Source organism: Sceloporus occidentalis, unplaced genomic scaffold, assembly GCF_023333645.1.
Source record: "Sceloporus occidentalis isolate IW3139 unplaced genomic scaffold, rSceOcc1.0.p SCAF_1, whole genome shotgun sequence".
NCBI classification, from domain to species: domain Eukaryota; kingdom Metazoa; phylum Chordata; class Lepidosauria; order Squamata; family Phrynosomatidae; genus Sceloporus; species Sceloporus occidentalis.
Window position 1 is genome coordinate 269,850,764 of NW_028316981.1, and position 24,147 is coordinate 269,874,910.

General features: G+C 39.3%; 1 protein-coding gene across 19 annotated transcripts in view; it reads left to right on the forward strand.

The window, feature by feature from the left end:
• Positions 1-23,705, forward strand: part of MEF2C (myocyte enhancer factor 2C) — a 222,369-nt gene extending 198,664 nt beyond the window's left edge. For 13 of the 19 annotated variants that reach the window (XM_089493437.1, XM_089493446.1, XM_089493421.1 and 10 more), the window contains 5 exons: positions 1,242-1,414; positions 4,430-4,453; positions 5,557-5,686; positions 7,256-7,391; positions 18,388-23,705. In XM_089493437.1, coding sequence (XP_089349563.1) covers positions 1,242-1,414; positions 4,430-4,453; positions 5,557-5,686; positions 7,256-7,391; positions 18,388-18,709 — 785 coding nt within the window. In that variant the 3' untranslated portion in view covers positions 18,710-23,705. The remainder of the gene's footprint in view (positions 1-1,241; positions 1,415-4,429; positions 4,454-5,556; positions 5,687-7,255; positions 7,392-18,387) is intronic. The other 6 variants (XM_089493511.1, XM_089493385.1, XM_089493376.1 and 3 more) reach the window with 3 other exon arrangements.
• Positions 23,706-24,147: the final 442 nt, after the last annotated feature.

Consider the following 24,147-nt stretch of genomic DNA (forward strand, 5'->3'; position numbering starts at 1 on the left):
AACTAGTCAAAAACCAACTGTTGTCAGGAGAGGGGGGAAAGCAGAAAACTTGCAGGTAGTGTGGAATGGAGTATTCTAGAAAAGGAACCATAAATGGGAACTCTTGGTATGTCAATGTTTGTTTTGGAATATATTAGGCAGCTAATAACTACTGGATACTGTGTATTACTGTGTTGAATAATCCCATCACCTCCATTATTCTACATGTTGCCCAATGTTTTCTGCGTTGTTCTACATATTGCTTAGAACATACTGGGACAGAGAAATACAATGATGTCTTTTGCAAGAACACCCAGGTTACATTTATATCCCCCATGCAATCTGTGCCCCTAGACCCATTGTGTAGCACCCATGCCAAGCTTCTATTGAGAAACTCATGTCTACTTTCACCACTGAAATACAAAAACTCCTGGATGATTAATCCCTCCTAGTCACTTCAAAGGACATTGTCAGTGATATTCAAGACTGTCTCCTGCCTGAGGTGGGGGAGGAGTAGTGGATACAGCCCCCTAATTGTTGTTGTTGCCCCACATTCTTTGCCACTGACCAGTCTCTGACTCATTCTGAGAGAGAATATTGACAGGTGATATCTGTAGACCATGCTGGCTCTTAGTTACACAGAAACAACTGTCCCAAATGCCAGCTTCCTCTGACCCCTTCCTCTGAGGGGTCCTTCTTCTGAGACAGGCATTGTGGGTGGAATGGCCTGGGAGATCCTCTATGCTGCTGCAACACAGAGAGTCTCCCAAGGCACCTCGCCAACAAAGTCTTGTCAGGAACTCAGAAAACAAAACGTTTGTGACCTGACTAGATGTGGAGAGCTATGTGATGGTTGTTTCCTGCTGTTGCATTGCCACATCAAGAAAATAACTGGGGCATGTTTCTAAAAGCCTCCAGTACCCTGCTCTGGAGAGTCATACCAGTGATTTTTAACCTGGAGGAGTGGTAGAATCAAATCACACAAACATTCCACTATTGGCCTGACATATGGGAGGGCTGAACCTAACAGATGTATAACAGGAGCTCCATGTTGATTGTACAAAGTGGGCCATACCTGACTGTCTCCCACACTGCTGCCTTCATGAGTTGTGATCATTTATAATATAGAAAGATTCTTTCTAGGTGTCTAGTGTGTTAACCAAATCTAAATGTGAATTTGCATGCTAAGGTGACAGTTTTCTCTTTGTATCTGCTCTTCATATTTTGTATTTACTCTCTTGTAAAAAAAAAAAAATCAACAGGGAATGGGTATGGCAACCCCAGAAACTCACCAGGTCTGCTGGTCTCACCTGGAAATTTGAACAAGAATATGCAAGCAAAGTCTCCTCCTCCTATGAATTTGGGAATGAACAACCGTAAACCAGATCTCCGAGTGCTGATTCCACCAGGCAGCAAGAACACAATGCCATCTGTGGTAAGATATTTCCTCTTTCCCCTTCAAGGTTATAGATATTCCAGTAGGTGCTAAAGCCACCAATGTATGGGACATCCCAGTTCATTTATTGTAAAACTCCTTTCCTCAAGCAATAAATTGCTCATGCTTCCTCATGTGTAAACAGAGGAAAAACTTTTAATTACAGATGTAATTACAATTTAAATAATACAGTATAACACATCTGGATTGTTTTGAGGGTTGGATTATAATTTAAGAATCACCTCTTTAACACATAGTTACTTACTTCACATGATTTAATGGTATTCTTTGAAATAATTAATGGTGCTTGTTCTAAGTATTTTTTGTTTTCTGCCGAAGTTGATTTTGCCCACAGCCTGTTTTAGTCTATTTTTCCCCACAAGCCTCTTCCTTCCTTCCTTCCTTCCTTCCTTCCTTCCTTTCTTTTTATTTTTGTTTTCTTCCTTTTTGTTTTAGAACTCTTCTCATATTGAGAGCTGGCAATCCTTCAAAGAATATTTGACTTGTTTGCCTTTTGGATGCAACCCAAGGGGGTAGACAAACTGGTGCCTTTCAAAGATTTCAGACTGTAACTCCCATCAGCTCTAGCTAGCATAGTATGTGGTTACGTGTTATGGAAGTTGAAATCCAGAACATGTGGAGGACACCAAATTGCCTGCTTTTTGGTAGTCCAGTTGCTCTTCAAAGTAACTGAACATGGAGATGTACAGTAGAATTCACACATCCCACATACAAAATTATGATAAAGGAATTACTTTTCCTCAATGTTTAGTTGGGAATCGTAACCTCAAACTATGATTTGGAACAATAAAAGCAAGCCTGGAAAGAGTAGACTCCTTTGCAGGCTGGTACTGCAAACCAGGATTACAATACAGGGTCATTAATCCTAGTTTGAAATCCAGATTTTCAGGGCAAATGCAAGTTATAGAATATGCAAAAGCACATTCCATTCATATGGCAAGAGATGATTTTTGCTTTCATATTCTGCATTGTGGGCCCATGTTGAAAGAATGGATATCTTCCGTGGACCTTTGCAACAGTCAGAGCTTTAGCACATGAGAAAAGAAAGTGGAAATGGAGCTGGAAAGTAGCAGCTTTCTCCGTACCATACTGCATGACATTGTAGCACTTCAGTTCTCTTCCCACAGAAGATGATTGTAAAATAAAAGTGTGTCTTTTGTCAAACTGATTTTTCCAGCTACACAAAATATGTGCTTTTAAAACTGCCTGCTACAGTAAGACAACTGAAGCACTACACATTGTGCAGAGAACGCCATTGCTCTGTGGCTCCATTTCCACTTTCTTTTATCATGCGACAAGGCTATTTGTCACTTACCTGCTATTAATGTTTGTGTCCCAACATATTTTTTCATTGGCCTTACACATTTTGACCAGCAGCCTCTGCCTAATTTTTATGACAAAATTACATCAGATTGCTAGGGGTCCTACAACAATGATCAGCCACAGTTTAACAACAGTGGATCCAAATGCTCTGGAACATTGTATCCAAAACTGAGTAACTTAAATCTCAAATTTTTATTAGAAGGGCAAGTGTTTATTGATCTGTTAGCCACAATCAATACCAGTGCTATGCAAATGACTGATGAAAAATCCTGTTGAATTATGTGGGATTTAACTTCCAAATAAATATGCATAGGACTGCATTATTCTTTTTATTGCATACAAAACATCATTTGACCACACTGAAACAGACCATCTTCTGAATCTAGAGTTGATACTCAAATACTGAATGTAGAGTTTATACTCTTTGTCTTTTCTCTTTGTCTTTGTCTTTCTTTTTTTATCCTCACTTGCACTCTCCTTTATTATTATATCAAAAAAGCATTTCTTAGCCTCTCCCCAATGATTTTATTTAACATTGGACAAGCACACTTGTCAGTTACATTTCTTTTCCACTGAGCTGCTTCAATAAATAAAGTAAAGTAGCAAAACTTGAAATCTGACCGTTTCAAAGCAAGGCTAGCATTTTACAATAATTAGAACTAGCAATTATTCTATATGTATAAATCATATGTGAATGGTTAATTCAATATCACCAGGTTATATTAACATACTTCAGCAGAGCTAAGATACTGTTCAGACATTAGAAGTGTATAAGACATGTTAGCCTCTTCTAATTCACTCTGAAAGAGTCATGGAAGGTAAATCTTTCATGAGCAAAGTAGTGTTTAAAAGTAGGGTAGATTTTAAAAGATGCTGATGGTGAATGTAAGTGATGCTGAGAATACATCTCTCCATTATGTTAAAATGGCAAGCAATTTAAACAGTTCCATATTAACTGCTAGCATGATGCATTATAAATCAACTTTGATACTCTCACTTAAAACCCAGTCAGTACAATACACCTCTCCTGAAGCTAAGATAAATACAAATTTCTCCTGTTCTTCAGGAGACTAAAGACATGTCTCTCCATCAAATGATTTCTTTCAGGAACATTTAATGTGATGATACTTTTTCTAGGGATATTCTTGACTGGTGGTGAGGTATGGGGTATGGGAGAAAAGGTAAAAAGGTAAAAAGGTATACAGAAAACCATGAAATGCTTTACAATCTTTGCAGCCTCAGAGGCTGGGAATGAAGTGATGGTGGGCAAGACAAAGACAGAGGCTGAAAAATGATTTAGATGTGCAGGTTTGTTCCCAATGGGGAAAAAACTGCATGCAGAGTTTGGAAAGTGTCTTTCAAAAAAGAGTGAATATGCTGAAGCCCTCCATAACTAAAGATGATGCTTTGAGATTCAGAGCACCATCATACTACCGGTCAGTTAGAGTTGACTTTAAAAGAAACTTTCTTAAGCTCTTAGTGTGTGAGTAGAGAACCATTTATCCAGAGCAAAATGGACTGCAGCGAAATTATTCTACTGTATTGACATGATAGAACAGGTCTTGCTCTACTGTGGTTTGAAATAAAGCTATGCCTTCTTGAATGGGGAAGTTACATGCTTTAGATTATTTGCTTTTGCTAATAATTCATCCTCCTTTCTCATGCTGTCAGTCGGAGGATGTTGATCTGCTTTTGGTAAGTGAGAATGATGCTTATATTAGCCATACACAAAGAATTAATTTGCTTTCCCCTACTTGGTTCGAACAGTTGAAAGAGTGAAAGCTTTTATTCCCCCACTGTTGAAAGTTTACTCAAATAAAAACAAATACCATGCAACTTTCTGTGACTTCCTATCACTTACGGATTGAGTGATATTAAGGGTATATTAGTCAGTACTCTACTAACTGAGAAAAGCACATTGCTGTTTTCAGTAATTTCTCCAGATTTCTTATTCACACTTAGTTGTCTGTACCTTTCACTACACCAAATTTAAATTTTGTACACTAGGAATGCTAGAAAAATGTAGGGACTATTTGCAAGATTTATTTATTTATTCATTTATTTATTTATTGGATTCCATACTATCCTTTCAGTAATGCTTGACATTTCAGAGAATGAAGTGACCACAGCACCACCTGCTGGAGAAAACTCAACATTCAGTTTCATGTGTTATCATCTGGCTTGCTTATTTTAAACATAAACACCCTGAACTTAAGAAGATCTGCATGTGTAAACAAGCTTCTGTATCACATATTGGATCAAAAGCTGTGAGCTTCAGCTGGAGGCACAGCAATGCATAGCTGCCTCTTACAATATTGGCACTGCATTGCTGTCAATAGGATGTGCACAGAATAGTCATCAGATTCTATAGTCTAAGACAACGAAACACATGAAGATACTTTTTAAACTGTGGCTAAAGCTAAACCAGGATGAAAATATCATATTAATAAAATTTTGCAATTAATAGGAAATCAAATGATGTGTTAAATATTATTATCTTCATAGTGTTCTTGATATCAGTGTATGTTGGGGGGTTGGTGGTGAAATCTTATATGTTACTCGTTTGGTTACCTAGGAGATTCTGATGTAATGAGTTACCATGGAGACAACTGGTCTCTTCAAAGATTGTAAATCATGGGATTGGCAGAGTTCATAATAGTGACATGATAAATGATAATTCTAATGTGAAATCTGGGTATGATTATGTATTGTATGAACAAAACTGCCCCCTAAATGTTATTTTATTTCAACTGTTTTCCATCTCATGATTAATATGTTTATTTTACTTACTTTAAAAGAATCAGAGGATAAATAACTCTCAGTCTGCTCAGTCATTGGCTACCCCGGTGGTTTCCGTGGCAACTCCTACTTTGCCAGGGCAAGGGATGGGAGGATACCCATCAGCCATTTCAACAACATATGGTACCGGTAAGTCTCAGCTTAAGATGTGAGCTGTGTAGATTTTGCCCAGGGAGGAAAGTCAGCCCATGGCATGTAACAATAGCTAGTTGTGCACTAATACTTCTTTGATTGTCATTCAGGCAGAAAATGCAGTTGCTAAATACCTGGCATGAAATTAATATGTAAATTGCAGTCTGAAGCATAGGAAGGAATATGTTTTGATTGTGCATCCTAGTAAGAAATTACCTTAAGTGGCTTAAGAGTCACTAAACATACTCTTGAGAATTGAGGAATCATAGAATCAGAGTTGGAAGAGACCACAAGAGCCATCCAGTCCAACCCCCTGCCATGCAGGAAATCATAATCAGTTCAGCCTCTGGTCTCCCAGAAACTTAGTCCAATACTCTACCTGTTATACCACGCTGGCTCTTAGGGGGCTGATACTGAAAACAAATTTGTGGTCTAAAGTTGTGGAGATAGGGAGTAGAAGCCTGAGATTTGGTTTACAGGTCTCCTCATAAAGTCTTGTACAATTGAAGCTGTAGGGCCAAGATCATATTGGCCAGCAGTAGTGGTAATAACGGCAGAGGCAGCAGTACAGTGACAGAGGTACTGTGCCTGTAGACACAACATTGTCAGGGAAGGAAGTGTATCCATTAAGACAGGGGTAGGCAACCTACAGTCCGCAGGCCGGATGCGGCCCGACAAGGCCTTGGGACCGGCCCCAGCCCGATCCTGCCGCCGATTGCCGCCAGAGCCTTTGGCCTCTCGTGTGAGGGCATGGGGCCTTTAGCCTATCAGGAGGAGGCAGGCAAGGGGGGGCAAGCGGCGGGCAAGGGGGGAAATTGTCTATAGAAGCCTCAGAAACATGCATTTATATTAACATTTTTTTAAAAATCAGCAAATTTTTTCGCGTGTCCTCCATTTTTATAAAAAGTGTCCTCCATTTGAAAATTTTGTCCTACATTTGTACCGGTTTATTTATTTATTTAATTTTTTAAAAAACAATTATTTAATTCTTTATTTTTTGGCTTCGCCCCCCCAGTTGTCTGAGGGACAGCAACCTGGCCCCCGGTTCAAAAAGATTACCTACCCCTACATTAGGAGATAATGTTGCCCTTTTAAGTCTTGAGTAGCTTGTGTACCATCTGGGCCGCTTTCTTTCATGACAAAGATGGGTTTCACTACCACTGCTCCACCACCTCCATGACACTCTTCTCAAAAAAGTGACTTAAGAACAACAAAAACTGAACTTTTCCCTTGCATATGTTACCAACAGGGTTCCAGCCATTTTCAGTAAGATGGCTTTGGAGTAACGCTCATTTCAGAATTCATTTGCATGTCATAGCGATACAGGTTTGCTAAGAACAATACTGGGTTTCTTGAGTTGAGAATCCTCTTATCTAGCATTTTTGTTTGCCATGATAATACACTGAATGTGAGCTTTTGGTGGAGTGGGGGAGGTAAATTTAGTGGTAGTGTAGATGCAGAGGCTTCTTAGCCAGTGTATGGAAAAATACATGTTTCTCTGCGTAGCTGTTTTGCTGCTTTCTACTAAATTGCTAAGTAGATGGTATTTTCTCTTTTTGCATCCAGAATACTCACTAAGTAGTGCAGATCTGTCATCACTCTCTGGATTTAACACAGCCAGTGCTCTCCACCTGGGCTCAGTAACTGGCTGGCAGCAACAACATCTACATAACATGCCACCATCTGCCCTCAGCCAGCTTGGGTAAGTAAGACAAGCAGAAGGTGTCATATGCCACCAACTGTGCTGATGTGACTAAGACAATAACTAACATCCTCCAAAGCAGACCCACTTCTAGTCTGAGCTGATCTAACTGCTGGCTTTCATGGGGTGCCATTCTACCATGGGCTCTGTAGTTTGCTGAGGTCATTGGGATGCTTTGCTATAGAGCTCAGGCATTGTAGTTCAAGCGAGTACACTAGAGTTTTCAAAGCAGTGTTCTAAGTACAACAAACTACAAATCCAAGGAATCCCTAGGATAGAGCCATAACAGTTAAAGTGCAATCAGACTGTTCATATCAAAACAGTATAGATAAAGTCAGTCTGCTTTCTTGCAGCCCAAGCTCAGGGGCCTTCATCACACAGGTCTTCCATTTGACCTCACTAGTAGACTCAGTGACCTTTTGAAGTTGGATTCATTCTTTCCCAACTTGCTTATTTCCTTGCTTCTTCCCCCTCCTCCACATTTCACAGAACAGTAGATGACAGCTTGTCTTGGGAGATGATGAGGAGAGAGAAATACTTCTGTCATTGAAGCATTGTGTCCATCTATAGTTTCAACTTTTGTGTGAGAGAGATATGATTAACTCTCAGATACAAACTAGTGGAATATGGGCTAGACAACATAACTGTTGTTGTCTGTCTTGGGCCCAGTGCTATTCAACATATTTATCAATGACTTGAATGACAGAATCAGGGGCATATTTATCAAATTTGCAGATGACACCAAATTAGAAGGAATAGCTAATACCCCTGAGGACAGGATCAAGATTCAAAATGGCCTTGATAGATTGGAAAGCTGGGCCAAGGCTAACAAAATGAATTTCACCACGGAGAAATGCAAGGTACTGAACTTAGGGCCGAAAAAATGAAATGCACAGATATAGGATGGGTGTCACCTAGCTGAATGAGATTACGTGTGAAAGGGATCTGGGAGTCCAAGTAGACCACAAATTGAACATGAGTCAACAGTGCGATGTGGCAGCTAACAAGGCCAATGCGATTTTAGGCCGCATCAATAAAAGTATAGTGTCTAGATCAAGGGAAGTAACAGTCCCACTCTATTCTGCTCTGGTCAGGCCTCACCACAATTTAAAAAGGATGTTGGGAAACTGGAGCATGTCCAAAGGAGGGCGACTAAAATGGTGAAGGGTCTGGAAACCATGTCCTGTGAGGAACAACTTAGGAAGTGGGGATGTTTAGCCTGGAGAAGAGAAGATTAAGAGGTGATATGATAGCCCTGTTTAAATACTTGAAGGGATGTCATATTCAGGAGGGAGCTAGCTTGTTTTCTGCTGCTCCAGAGACTAGGATGCAATGGAGCAATGGATGCAAGCTACAGGAAAAGAGATTCCTCCTCAACATTAGGAGGAACTTCCTGACAGTAAGGGCTGTTCAACAGTGGACCAAACTCCCTCAGAGTGTATTGGAGTCTCCTTCTCTGGAGTTCTTTAAACACAGGCTGGATGGCCATCTGCTGGGGATGCTTTGATTTAGATTTACTGCATGGCAAGGTGTTGGACTGGATGGCCCTTGTGGTCTCTTCCAACTCTATGATTCTATTATTCTATTCTATGATTCTACTTTACAATGCCAGAAGTTTCTAATATTCCAATCCTTAAAGCTGTTGTTAGCCCCTGCTACAGTAGAACTTACAGTAAATGTTGGCTTACCAAGTTAGTATTGATTTAATGCTTTAGTTGGGACTAACAATAGTTTTAAGCCTTTATAATGGATATTTGCAGCAGGTAGGAAGTTAAGAGATGGGGAAAGGTTTAAAGATCAGAGGAAGAACTATCACTCAGTGGTAGAAAGTGTCTGTTTTGCATGCAGAAGGGTCAAAGTACTATCCCTTGCATCTCCATTTTAAAGAAGATGTGGTAGTTAGTGATAGGAGATACCTCAGCATAAGATCCTGTGTCCTCCTTCCTGCATACTGGTAAGAAATATTCAACTTCGAGAGAGAGGGAGGGAGTGAATCTCTTCTGCTTTGGTTGGGGGGGGCAAGTGTGGGGCCAAAGTTCTCAAAAGTGTTAATATACCCCTCACTTCAGCTGTATCTATAGTCATTCTTTTAACAATTCAAAAACATTAAAGTAGGTAAGACATTTCAAATACAACCTCGTCACTATCCTAGTCTGTTAACAAATAGTGGTTTCACTAATTCTTTCTTTGCTTCTGTTTCTAACCAAAGTCTTAGCTACACAAACATTAACGCTTTGCTACTCCAGTTTGCTTTCACAAATTACTCAGTAACATAACAACTTCATTCAGCAGTAACCCAACTTGACACACGTTTGCCTGACAACCAAAAGAGAAGTGCACATTTTATTTACTGGGATTTTTTTTATAGAAAGATAATGTTAACTGCATGTTTAAAAGTTTGCTAGCAAGCAAGGCTAGTCTTCCATCTCAAGCCAAAGTGCATGCTTTCCTGCCCCCTAGTGGAAATTGCAAGAGAGTTCTTCTTGGAAGAATAGTGTACGATAATGTACAGTTTTGCAAAATTTCAAAACTTTCTGCAAACTATTAAATTCAAACAAAGCCAACAGAACAAAAAAGAAGAAGAAGAAGAAGAAGAAGAAGAAGAAGAAGAAGAAGAAGAAGAAGAAGAAGACAAACAAAGTGTTGATTTTCATCCATGAACTGAATTTCCACCTGTAGAGAGATCTTGTAGCACCTTTGAGACTAACTGAAATAATAGCTCTCCCCAGTTGTATGTTTTGCTTTTAAGTTGGCAGCATGAGCCTTCAGTCTACTTCCTCAGATGCATTTGAGGAAATGCAAAGTCCAAATGCATCTGAGGAAGTAGACTGAAGATTACAAAAACTCATACTGCCACCTTCTTTCAGTTAGTCTCAAAGGTGCTACAAGATCTCTCTACATACTGATACTGCAGACTAATATGGCTATATTTTGAATTTCCACAGATACTAAGAAGACAGGTCATGTCTTATGCCTTTCCTAAGAATGTATATTATTATTATTATTATTATTATTATTGGACCATTGTATAATAATTTGAACATGAAATCTGCTCTTTGGGATGCAGCTGAAAGCTGTTCACTTCCCTGAGAGATGGATTGTACTCAAAAATGTTTTATTAGTAATGGTTCGCTATTTTATATGTGTTCAGACACTAGTAAACATTTTGAATAGATATGGGGGGGGGGGGAGCTTTGCAATTGGCAAGATTATAAAAACAGGTTATTTTTATTTTATTTACTTATGGTATTTATACCCCACCCTTCAACCCCAAAGGCTATCAAAGCGGCTTACAATCATTATTTTTAATTAGATAGTTCCCTGCCCTCAGGCTTACGATCTAAAAGACACGACACAAAAGGAGAAGGTAATGGTGGTGGGGAAGGGGATGAGGTCCAGTGGTTATTCTCTCCCTCTGAGGCCTGGACCAAGGCAGATGGACTGGAGGGAGGGCTCTTCTTCTTCTTCAGGCTAGCCCTGGTGGAGCTGGGCCTGCCTGTTCACTCCCTCTCAGGCCAGAGGATGACAGTTATCATGGAGGTTGTCTTGGCAGGGTGGGACACCCTATTGTGAATTATCTTAGCCCTGCAAGAAGACTTATTTCCAGTGCAAGAAAGAGCCGTCAAGTACTTTTTTTTACTCCATTGTGCTTTTTTTTTATTTGAACAAATGAAATTGTGATATGCACAATTACCATCTTTTTTCCCTTTGTGTAGCTAAGCATACACACAGCAAGCCCACTGGGACAAGTTGACTGGTTTACAAAAAATGCAAATAACTCATACAGTGCTACTAATTTTTAAGAAAGTGAAAAGGGCAACCATTATTGCAATTTTAAATTTTGTGCAGCAGGGACGTAGCTAGGATTTTAGGAAGGGGGGGTCCAGACTAAGTGCCACCATTATAATGGGGCTTGAGTGCTGTGGCGCAGCAGCACACACCATTCATTTTTCTAATGGAAGGGGGGGCGGACCCCAAGAACCCCCCCTTGGCTACATCCCTGTGTGCAGTTACAAAAATGCACAAAAAACAGACTCCAAAATGCACAAAATAAAGTACTTAGAATCATAGAGTTTGAAGGGACTGCAAGGGCCCTCTAGCTAAACACCTGCCATGTATGAAAACAAAACTAAAGCACTCTTGAAAGACAGCCATCCAAGGTCTGTTAAAAGAAAGAGAGCCCACCACCTTCTGAGGAATCTATTCCAGTGTCAAACACCTCTTACAGTCAAGAAGTTTTTCCTAACTTTAGGTAGAATCCCTTTTCTTGTAATTTGAATCCATTCATTAAAGTTCTAGTCTCTAAAGCAGCAGAAAGCATCTACTACATTATTTCTATTCAAATATTTTAAAATGACTATCAATGTCAGCTCTCTGTCTTCTCCAGGCTAAGCATGCACAGCTCCTAAGTCCTTTTCAGGAAGTTTGGTATCCAGACCTTTCCAGATCTCGGTTTGTCTTGTTCACAGTATGAGAACAAAATGGGGATGTTTCCAATTATAGTTATAGTGCTTTTATTCCACTTTAACTGCCACAACCCCATCCAAAGAATCCTTGGATTTGTAGCTTTGTGAAGGACTTAGAATTCTAGACAGTTCTTTTGATATAGTTTAGAGGAGTGTGCTAATGAATAGTGACTTAGGCCTGAAACAGACTGGCACAAAAGAGCAGTCTGAATCCATTCCAGCTGGAAGCGGGTTACAACCCTGCTGTCCACACTACCTGCTCCCAAGGCAGGCTGTGAACACAGGAGCCAACCGGCGCTGCCAGGAGATGTATTATCCTTGCTCCTTTTTGCTTAGGGACCAGAGTGTGGCTTCAGTGTGGCTTTCAGTCATTTTGGAGACAGGTATTGTTTAATCAGCATGCCTCCAAAGCAGCTTCATTTAGCCAATCTGTTTCACCCCCATGTTACCAGATATGTGTCCATGGATTCTATAGAAAAGAGTCATGGCAGTAAAATTGGAATCAAATGTTAAAAATGTGCAGTATGGATACATCCTTGGTAAGAATTTCCAATCCTATTTGTATCCAAATTGCTGTTCATAATATCCTTCTTTGTGTAAATATTTTCTTTAATGTCAAAGCATAAGAAACAGCTATCCCAAGCGTTTTTAAAATAAGCTAATTGTTTTCATTCTCATTCTATAAGATGCAATAAGATTGTTTGATTAAGGAAGCAAAGGTAATACAGTCTTCCCTTCCCTTACGCAGGGGATCCATTCCAGACACACACACACCCTCCACATAAGGAAAAAAATGCAGATGCTCAAGCCCCATTCAAGTTAATGGGGCTTGTGCCTGCGGCAGCACAGCAGCCACACACGGGGTGCACGCCATGGGAGCGTGTGCCATTGTTTTCTTCCAACGCGCACCTTCCTCAGTTCCGTTGTGGCTTCCAGTGTGTGTTGCAAGCTGCATAATACACGCCCGCGTATAATGCGGGCACACTGTAATTAAATGCTAAATCAGCAGCAAGACTTCACAGCTCTGCCACATACAATCAACCATTTTCAAATGCAGCCATAAAATAACTGGCATAATTTCAACTGGAAAAAATACATTCTGAGTTATTCTTCCTTCATTATTGTAACACTAAGAAAAATTAGCATTCTAACTGCAACCTTCAGAAAATAGTTCAGTCAGTGGTACGACCAGTAGAACTACTACCTTGTATGACAAATCTTCCCTGCAATCAAACAGTAACTTATCAGGACATAAGAAAAATGGACAAAACTGCATACTGAGTCTTTCAGTTCTGTACCAAGCTATTTTGTTTGATCTGACTGAGACATTTTGAACAGGAGAAGATGTTTTTAGGGTGGAATATTTTGTTTGTTTTTCTGTGGGGATCTCAGAATATTAACTGTCCTTAACCTATTTAGTGATTACAGCCACACTGGGCACTGATATTATCGACTCTCATGGATGTAACAATAATGTGTAGATGTCAAATGTTACAATTTCCTTTGTCTACCTTATAAGCAGGTGTTCTTCAGATTTCTCTAAGTTCACAAACCTTGCCAGGGTTAAGAGAAATGGATCAAACTGGGGCAGAGAGAGCTATAATGGAAAAGTGAATAAAGATGGATAGCAACACATAGCAAGAGTGAGAAATTTCACTGATTGCACATAGCAGGGCAGGGGGAAATTAATAAAAGGGAAATCCTGAAAATAGCCTAAGTGCTTCCCTTCCTCTATTACACCTTTGTATATGGAAGTGGATCAACCTAAAGCTTTTAAACAATGACCATGTTAGATTTGAAGATATTTTCCATAAAGCAATTTTACAACATTAACAAATACATTGTCTTGTATCAAATAGCTGCTCCCAGCTAGAGTAGAGCAATTAAATCAATTGCTGAAAAGTAATGTAAGCCATTTCCACTGAGTGAGTGGGTCTACTCCAGATAAGACTAGCAAATGAATTTAAGTCATTGCAATTTGACAGCTTTTTGCCATGTATGGGAGCCGCCGCAAAAAGACCACAGACACTAATTGTTGGAAGAAAAAGGCCACAACTTTTATTACATAACAACAATAACAATAATGTAGGGTTGGCTCCAATGCATGAGGTCTGGATCTGTCATCCATCAATCCCTGATTGATCGATCAACCCCATTGCTTGATCACAGCCAAGCTAACCAGTTAACAATGCCCTTTGCCTTATGCTAACTGGTTATTCTCATGTTCGCATCTCTGCCCCTTTTCACAAGGGGACGCTGAATCGATGTGGCAAGTTCAGCACTTTTGCAGCTCTGGAAACCACACCCAACAGATCCAAGACCTATTTTCTACTGAGTCAGTGAGTCTACTCCAGTTAAGACTAACAAATGAATTTAGGTCATTGCAGTTTTCAGTGGCTCATAGAATCATAGAGTTGGAAGAGACCCCAAGAAGTTGTTTCTCAAGGCACCAATACTTTAATTCCAATGTATAATCAGTCCTGTAGATGTTTACTCAGAAATAAATACTTCTGCGTCCAGTATGGGATACTTCGAGTAGTCTTGAAGTCTATCTACACTGCAGAACCAAAGCCGATTGACACCACTTTAATTGACATGACTCAATCCATTGAATTCTAGGATTTGTAGTTTTGGGAGATATTTAGCCTTCCCTGTTCAGTGCTCTGGTGCCCCACCAGAACACAAATACTAGAATTCCATAGCAATGAGCCATGGAAGTTCAAGTGGTATCAACCAGTTTAGTTCTGCAGTGTGGCATCAACCTTGGTTATTTGTTTGTTCAGGTGTTTCCAAGAATATATATTCAAGGCATTCTGTAACTTGCTATACTTTTTTCACAATTGCGACTGTAGGGCCAACACACTTGTCCTTTCCCTTTGGGAAGATAACTGCACTAGTTTTGAAAACAAATCTGCTGAATGCAGGGCAGATGAAAGCAATTACTCAGGCAGCGTTTAGTTCTTTCTTTGTTGTCTAACAATAGCCATTCATTATTAAACATTGTGACAATTAGTGAGAAAAGCATCATTTCATCATTCCAAGTTTAAATGTGCCCACATGAAACAGAGCATTCTTTTACAGAATGTTAGCAGAATCTTGATGGATCCAAAATTATTCAAGGTTTAGGATAAATCCTACTGAGCTGGTGGAGCACTGACACTGTGTCCCTTGTTTGATGGAATGTCGGCATACAGAACAGATGTAGAAGTACCCACACACCTTTGTGAAATAGCTGTCCCATTCCTTTCAGTGAAGCAATACAATCTCACATGCACAGGATGAGTGGTTATGCCTGTATACCAAGAGATACATAATCAGAAGTGACGGCCTGCATTTAATTCATTGTTTACTTTACTTTTGCCCAAAATTTAGTCTCCTTTAGACATTTCAGAAGAGAATTTCAATAGGAAAGTCTATCATTATTATAAATATCTGGGATATTTGTGCCTGTGTAAGAGGAAGTTGTAATGCTGTCGCAGAGCTAATATAACATTAGTAGTTTACTTTTTGGCGTATTCCAAACACTGGCCAGGTTCAGACTGTATTTATTATGATGAATTATGGTTTAGGAGACTATAAAGAAGTGTCCATTTCCCCCTTCTTCTCCCTTCCTCCTCTTTTACACCTCTGGTTTCAGTGAAGATATCCTGGTTTCTTAAATCAGTTTCCCCTCATGTCCAGTCTGGAGATATGAAGGCAGCAGGGGAGAGGAAAGGAAAATCAAGGTGGGAAGGGAGTGGTTTTTCCCCAAAAGCTTTTTTTTTCCCCAGAAAAAAATGAAAACTTTAAAAAAAATGGGGGGAAAAGATTTTGGAATATTTTCTTTAAGACAAGATATTAATATATTTATTAATTCAAAGTTATTTCTAAAAGCTACACAACAGGAAGACCTTTATGTAACACTATATATATTATTTGCAATTCCTGGTCTTGGTATGCTTTTATCAGTCCCTTTTATGGGCATCAGTGCTTTACTTTGCTTGACAAAAGCCAAGAGGAGAGAGAACATTTTTTTCCTGATTTATTAATGTTGATGGTTTCTTCTCTATATATTGGATTGTTTGTTTGTTTTATTGATTGCTTAAGTTTTTTTATTTAAAAAAAAGTATTTATTACTGATCTTCATGAATTACCAACATGAGACAAGTTTTTAACAGTTCAAGATCTTGTAACTTCACTTACAAAGTAACAACAATGAAAACAACAACGAAACCTTTTCAGGGCCTTAGGTCTTTGTAAATGGACCTATGTCTGCAGGAATTAGAATTGTACAGTTGTCTTCATCCAGTAGGCATCTGTTGTTATGTAGCACAGACAGCAAAGTGCCTGATGATCAACCATTGTACACTGTTGTGCATTACACACTTGATGTGCATTGGGCACCCATGCATATTGGTCCTTCCAGATGAGCATTGGTGCTCTTGTAAGTGTCCTATTACACACTTTCACAATTCAATAAAAAGGTTTCTTAACCCCTCTGCTACATAGCAAAAAATAATATAATATAAAGAGATTCAGTTTATAACTATTATTTGGCTGAACAGTACTTTCAACATACCAAAAATGACATTTTTGCTAAATAAAATTATATCATATTTTGTATACAATATGTTTTTGTTCCTAAAATAACAAAGTGATTTCGATTGTAAAACAGGCTAATATCACTTTTTTTCCAATTTTGCCCCCAAAAAAACACATTTTCCCCCAGAAAAACAGGGATGGATGTTTTTTTCTCCTCATGGCTCCAAAAGAATTTTTTTTAATGGCTTCAAAATTTCTAAATGCTGCCATCTTTAGTCCAGCCCAGGAAACCGAGGGGCTGTACAGACCAGCACTTTGTAGGCACGGAGAGGGTGGAGCATCTGCACACTCCAAGCCCTCACCGCACCACCCAGGTGCCAGCTTGTCATGCACCCATACACACTGTGTGCACCATGATAACGTCCCTTGGGCACAGCACCCAAACGGCTCTGCACTCAAGGAGTGTCACCATGGCACACAAGTGCACGTATGGTGCCCCTTCAGGGATGCAAAAAGAAACCTGCCAGAAGTAGGTTCTTTTTGGTCCCTCCGGAGGCCACGGCATGTGGTTGCCGCGGCCTCCTTCTGGGGCAAAAATGGGTGGCATTTAGCCACCCATCTGCACAGCCCTAAGTTTCAAGGGATATGATCCTGGTTTATAAGGAACCCTTAAATGGGCTTCACAGATAATTTTTCCCATGAAACTCTGGGTTTAGAAGTCATAATATTGTCACTGTATCCCATATTGCAAGGGGAGGACAAAGGCAGGAAGGAGAACATGGACACATTGTTTCTTCCCAGTCCATTAAATAATGCTTGCATTGATCTGATATAGAACTGAGGTAAAGTGTTGGTCAGTTTGATGAATGCTGGATGAAAGCTGGATTTCACTGGGACTTCAGTATAAACTGATCAGTATTTTTTTTCTCTCAGAGTGTGGCTCTGAGCTATGTGTTACAGGATGACTGTTGTTGTTGTCACATTGGCATACATAAAACATATTCCATTAGCATAATACAGTGTTGAACACTTGTTCTGCCCTATACAAACAAGGAAAAGAAACTTGCAGTAAAATGCTGTGCCTTTTTCCCTTTATAATACTTTATAATACAGTGGTCTCCTAGGGAAATAAGGCACCTTCTGCTTCAAATGTGTATGCCCAGTATGCCCCATGAGTCCCACCCCAGTCTAAAGAGTTGTTCAGTTGACTATTCAGTGAGCATGTATAGAGATGGAATGGAATTGCATCCACTGAACATGCCCTCACTATACTTGCTGCTCTCATCCATCAGATAGCCATGCATCCAGTGTTTGCTAGAAAGGGTTCTGTGCCAAATTTGTTTAACCTTTGCTGAGTAGGGATTTCTTACATTTAGGCCAGTGGTTCCCAAATGTTGATCCTTCAAATGTTTTCAACTTCATGTTCCAGAATTGATGACTATTGGTCAAGCTAGCTGGAGCTTCTGGGAGTTGAAGTTCAAAACACCTGGAGGACCAACGTTTGGGAACCAGTGATCTAGCCTAACACTAACCAGAACACTCTGTCAGAAGCACTCATGTATACAGGCACAGATGTGGTGATCAATTTTTTAAAAAAGTCCATTTTGAAGGTGACGACAACAGGGCTGTCTTTTTTTTTTTCCCCATGCTATTCCTTTGAGGGGAAATCCATTTTATCTGTAATCCCTGGGCATATTACTAAAGAAATCACAAAATACTGCAGGTATTCTGAGTTTTGGGGACTGGAACATTCCCCTATGCTTGGTAGCCATGTTGTCTGCAAGGATTTGGGAAGTTATAATCCTCAAAAAATAACATTTCAAAACTCTGCCAAAGACTGACTTAAGAAATACATCTACTGAAATATTCTCCTGTGAAGACTCTTTCTCTTATTCTTGGCATGACCTGGGACCAGTTTTTAATCTTTTAGCTGATGTTTTGTGTACGTGTGCATTTCCGGGGGGCTCTGCCTCCTCCGTCTGTAACTGGGTTTCCCTTTCCTCCTACAGAGCTTGCACTAGCACTCATTTATCTCAGAATACAAATCTCTCCCTGCCTTCTACTCAAAGCCTCAACATCAAGTCAGAACCTGTTTCTCCTCCTAGAGACCGTACCACCACTCCCTCGAGATATCCACAACATACGCGCCACGAGGCGGGAAGATCCCCTGTTGACAGCTTGAGCAGCTGTAGTAGTTCCTATGATGGAAGCGACAGAGAGGATCACCGGAACGAATTCCACTCGCCCATTGGACTCACCAGACCTTCGCCGGACGAACGGGAAAGTCCCTCTGTGAAGCGCATGCGGCTCTCTGAAGGATGGGCGACATGATAACATTATTAGCTTATTAGGGTTTTTTCCTTGCAGTGTGTGTGTGTGTGTGCGTGTGTGTGTTATACCTTAATGGGGAATAGGGAGGGAGGGGTCAATATGCATTCTATGTGCTGTGTGTGTGGGGAAAAAAGTCAGGTACTCTGTTTTGTAAAAGTACTTTTAAATTGCCTCAGTGATACCATATTAAAGATAAACAGCAGTGGCTGAGATAAGCTTCGCACTTGAGTTGTACAATGGAACACTTGTACAAAGATAGGTTTTAAGGTTAACTTCTTTTCACTGTTGTGCTCCCTTGCAAAATGTATGTTACATTAGGTAGTGTCATGTTGCAGGTTCAACGTTATTTACATGTAAATAGACAAAAAATAAAAAATAAAATAAAAGGAAACATTTGCCCATGTGGCAGATTTTTACTGAGAGAGAAAGCAGCTGTTATGCAACATATAGAAAACATGTACAGACATTTTTGAGAGACCCAGAAATTGGGTGACCGAGAAAAAGGGGGGGAAAGGAAGAATGTAGGTCACCTATTGCATCTGAAATACTCACAAATATGTTGACATATTGTTGGAGTATGGCACTCAATTAAATGGCACCAAAACATTTACAAGAGAACCATACTTGAACAAAAAAACTTTTTTTAAGTTTTAAGGTAAACTTATTTAATTTTTTTTAAGAAAATCTGGGTCTGCATCACTTATTAAATAAAAATATAAAAATATGTAAATTACATTTTTCCTTATTTTCATATCAAAAAATAAGACAGAGTTTGCAAAGCAGTGTGGCTTTTTGTAGTCTACTTAAGCCAAAATGTGGATTTTTTTCCCCTTTATAAGCTTCGCCAATATTTTAAACTTCCTTGAAAGAAACAAAGAGGACTTTTTTGTACAGAAAGCACTACCCTAAGCCATGAAGAACTCCATGCTTTGCTAACAAGATAACTGTTTTCTCTTTGCAGAAGTTTTGTTTTTGAAATGTGTATTTCTAATTATATAAAATATTAAGAATCTTTTTAAAAAATCTGTGAAATTAACATGCTTGTGTATAGCTTTCTAATATATATAATAATTATGGTAATAGCAGAAGTTTTTGTTATCTTAATAGTGGGGGAATTATATTTGTGCAGTTGCACATTTAAGTAACTATATTTTCCTTTTGTTTTCTTCTTCTAATCTACATTTTACAGAATCAATCAGCTGTTGAAGGCTAATCTGCAAAAGATTAGAATTTTCCCTTCCTATAGCAGCCCATATATTCCTAATATACCTGCAATCAATTTTGTGATCTGTTGTAGATACTGATCAGTTCCATTATAAGCATTCTAGCCATTTTGACCATGCTAAAGGCCCTGTTCTTACACAGTTTATGTCTTGCGTATCTTGTGGCTTTTTGCCGTTTAGATCACAACATGGCTCAGCTTGATCCTCATTCCATCAACTAATCAAAAGTGGCATCCTTTTCTGATTTTTAGCCAAATTAGAAAAGTCCCACATTTCCCACAATATCAACATGTAAGGGAGCATCCTTGAAAATGATAAAAATCTAGTGAGGAGTTACAACAAAATTGATACCCCAAAACTAAAACTCATCTGCCCCAAGGCTGTATTAGTTCATTTAGATATGTGAGTGAGTTAGGATTTGAATAGAAGCCATATCATATAATTAAAACAAAATAATGGGGACAAGAGTTGGACATGGAGTGCCTGTAAATTTTGAGTTGCTTATGTCTGAGGGCTGACTTACATTTGCATGTAGTTCACATCCAGGACAATCATATACATGTTTACTCAAAAATAAGTCCCATTGAGTTCAGTGGGACTTACGCTCAGGTAAGTGGGCACAGGATTGCACTCTTGGTAACTCATTGATTTGCTGCTCAACATACAGTGACTCAGACCTGAATAAAGGAAGACCATCCATTGGGTTTGAGTTGACATCTGTACTTGGTATGATGCTATTGTCAAAAAGTGATTAATAACAGCCACTGATGTTTTAACCCAAACCCATTAATCCACATTCCACTCAATGGCAGTGTTGTCGTGTCCCTTTGTAGCACCTAGTTACAGTTGGTTTTTGATAGTCAGTTTCTGCATGAGACCACTAATATCTTCATGGATCTCAAGTTTTCATGGCTATGCTGTAACAAAGTCCCAGTGTTTGCAGATAACCATTGAAATATGTCTATTCTGTACTACTTCCAAACCTATATTTTTCCACTCATAGGTAAAAGATGATAGGTTATGTTGATCAAAGAAATGACCAACTCACCCACTGGATTAATCAACTGCTCTCCACTCATTATCACTCCACTTCCAATGGCAGCCTCTAAAGGCTTTTTTTCCCTACCTAGTTTGATACATATTCTGTCACATAATGTATTCAGTAATTATAGAGCTACACTACATAAAAGTTGTCAGTTTCAAAGGAATCTTTCCCCTCTTTGATTGGTGATTACTGAATTTTGAAGGTAAATGACTTTCTCTATTTAAAGAAAGACCAGGAGTGGTGTGCTGGGAAGCCCCTTTTTCTGTTTGGATGGGATAGCTTTCTCACTGAGGGAGAGACACTGTGCTCATTGTTCAAAAACTTCTTGTCTTGATAAGAGTTTTAAGTGCTTAGAGCCAGAAATCTCATATCAGAAAAGGTCCTAGGCCTCAGTCCTAGTGAGCTGAGTATCATGCAAAGTTTTGGGAGTGATGCAAGAAATGTTCTTGCTTAGGAAAGAGGAGGGGTGTAATTCATATTCACATTTGAGTAATTATGAATGTTTCCGTGAAATCAGACAGTGGCTGCTGTTAATGATGCTGTTCCCAACCTTGCTCTACCTCTCATACAAACACATTGCCAGTATAGTCAAGTTGAGAGATCAGTGGAAAAACTTGGAAAAGATAATTGTTGGATTACAATTCCCAGTATCTACAAGCCAGTAGGACCACAGGAAATTCTGGGAGTTGAAGTCCAAAAGTGTAATTTTCCTGAGCTCTAAGTGTAGGACTACCTGACCAGTATTGTCTGGACTACCGAACAGCCCGCTAGAATTTCTCAGAACCAGTGAAAGAATCACACTATGAAATTTGTCCTGACTATTTGTCTGGCACTGGACAAATTTTAATGTGCAACCTATGTTCAGCAGAAAGATAGGAACTGTAAAAACGGCTATGTTTGATGGATAACACATGCAACTATGAGAGTCTGCCCATTCTTAGAAGTCACCCAAATTGACCATGAACAATATAGTTATATGTTGCCATGGTTCCCATTGTATTGTTATTACATACCTACCTGCAAATACACATTTGCATTTCCATATCTGCCTGCTATCCTAGCAGTAGGTTTGGGGTTTGTGACCTTGTCCCATCCTAAGTGTTTATTGGCTGGCACAAAACAATCTTAGGAGCATGCTGAGACCAAGTCACTATCACACCTATTTGTGGTACAGAAAAATTGTTTTGATCAGGCATCCCTCCTACAGGTGACTGTCAAAAGATACGCATGTATTAAAAGTGAGAATGGGGCCCACAACTGATTTTTCACAAAACATCAATCGAGTTTACAAATTATTTCCCTCATGTTGACATTTACCAATATTCACATTCTCTAGTGGAGAACAGACAACTTTGATGTGTCTTAAATATGCAAATATGTCACAACTGTACCTTGTCATTTTTTTAAAGGAAGAGAAAGAATGTTTGGCTTATCAGTATTGTTGAAAGTAATTTGTCAGTGGGGTAGGTGGAATCAGTCTTCTGACTTTGAAGAATAGCCATATGACTAGTTCACCTTATGGTTGCCTCAGCACAAGGAAAAAATTAACCCTTGAGCTTTTGAAGGGGAGCAGAGATGTAATGTTGGATACCACATTGTACCTCTGTGCAAGTAGGTGCAATGGAAGCAAGCTCATGTTTTGAGAGTAGGCAATCTCTTGCAGTTATGACCTTCATTTTTTTATACAGCCACAAAGCTGAACCATGTAAAAATGGACACCATGTCCCCCCTCTCTCTCTGCTACTAAGCTAAAACACAGGGGCAAGAAAGGGGGGAGTTAATTCATCATTGTAAATGGAATTAATTAATAAAGAAGCACAATGTTTAATTGTGATGTCGCTTTCTAGAACCTTTAGATGTCTTTCATGTTCCTTTTACCTGTATCTTAACCAACGATTGCATTTGCAAAGCTACTTTTTGGGGCTTATTGTGTGATTCCTTTATATTTAAGCAGTTTGGGGCAGTGCCCTGAAAGAGTATGAAGATTTTATTCAACCCAGGCAGTGCAAAGTAAGAGACAACATGAGATACTTTAAGAAGTGTCTCTTCTCATCCCTGCTGGCACTAAGTGGACCCTTTTTTTTAGAAAGGGCTTATTGATGAGGTTACTAAACCTAAGGAAATAAAGAATTGCTGGTGACAATGATATTATATATGCCAGACTTCCCTACATTACCAAGGGCCCTCCAGATATTTTTGACTGCAATCACCATCAAACCCAGTCCTGCCAGCCATGCTGGTGGGTGCTAATGTGAGTTCTGTTCTAAGGCATCTGGAGGGCCCCAGGTCAAGGGGGGAAGCTGAAATACACAGTCTGCACAAATTTGTATGTTGTATGCATTGATGCTTTTTCCTGGTGATGCTTTTTAAAACAAATCAGTGTTTTTTCAAACTTGTTTTTTTGTAACCAAATGGTTTTTATTTTCCCCAGAAGTGGAATTTTAAAAAATTTAATGATTACTATAAAGATAATCTGCTGTTTCTCTGAGCTTTTTTTCAGGCAAAGCTTAAAAAAGAATAAAACAACTGCTATGCTGTTTTCAAGAATGTCAATAACCCCTTTGGATTGTTTGCCTTTGTCTTAGTCTATCTACCCATCTTCCTAGTAGACACAACAATGTGGTTTTGTTTTCTTGCTCTTCTCCTTCCCCCAGAAATTAAATGCTTTGTCTTTGTTTCCCAAAAAGCCACTTGAAACCTCAATAAAGGCTGTTGCCTAAACACAGCATACTTTTCATGTGCTCCCATTTTATGCCATCTGCAGTGATGTCCTCACTTCTGTGGCCTCCATTTCCTGCCATTCCAAAGTCCCTTGAAGGGCTGATGGAACATTAATGTTGGTTGAGAATGCTTCACTGTCACATTAACAATAGGCTTTTGTGAATATATTTTAACCAAAGATGTGGAGCAATCCAAGTACTGAATTCCACAGTTTCTGCATCAAATTCTTGGCTTGATCATGAGCATAACCAGGGAGTTTAGTTTTGTTATCCCTTTTTGTACCTCAGGCTGACCCATACCTCGACTTGATTCAAAAAGGTCAACCTAACGAGAAATGAAATTCACAGGATTATGGTGCTCTGAGGAGCCAATAATGTAATCCTGAGTTATGTCATAAACCATTCGACTTGGATTGCTTCAGATGATTTGCTTCTACCTTTTTTTTTTCT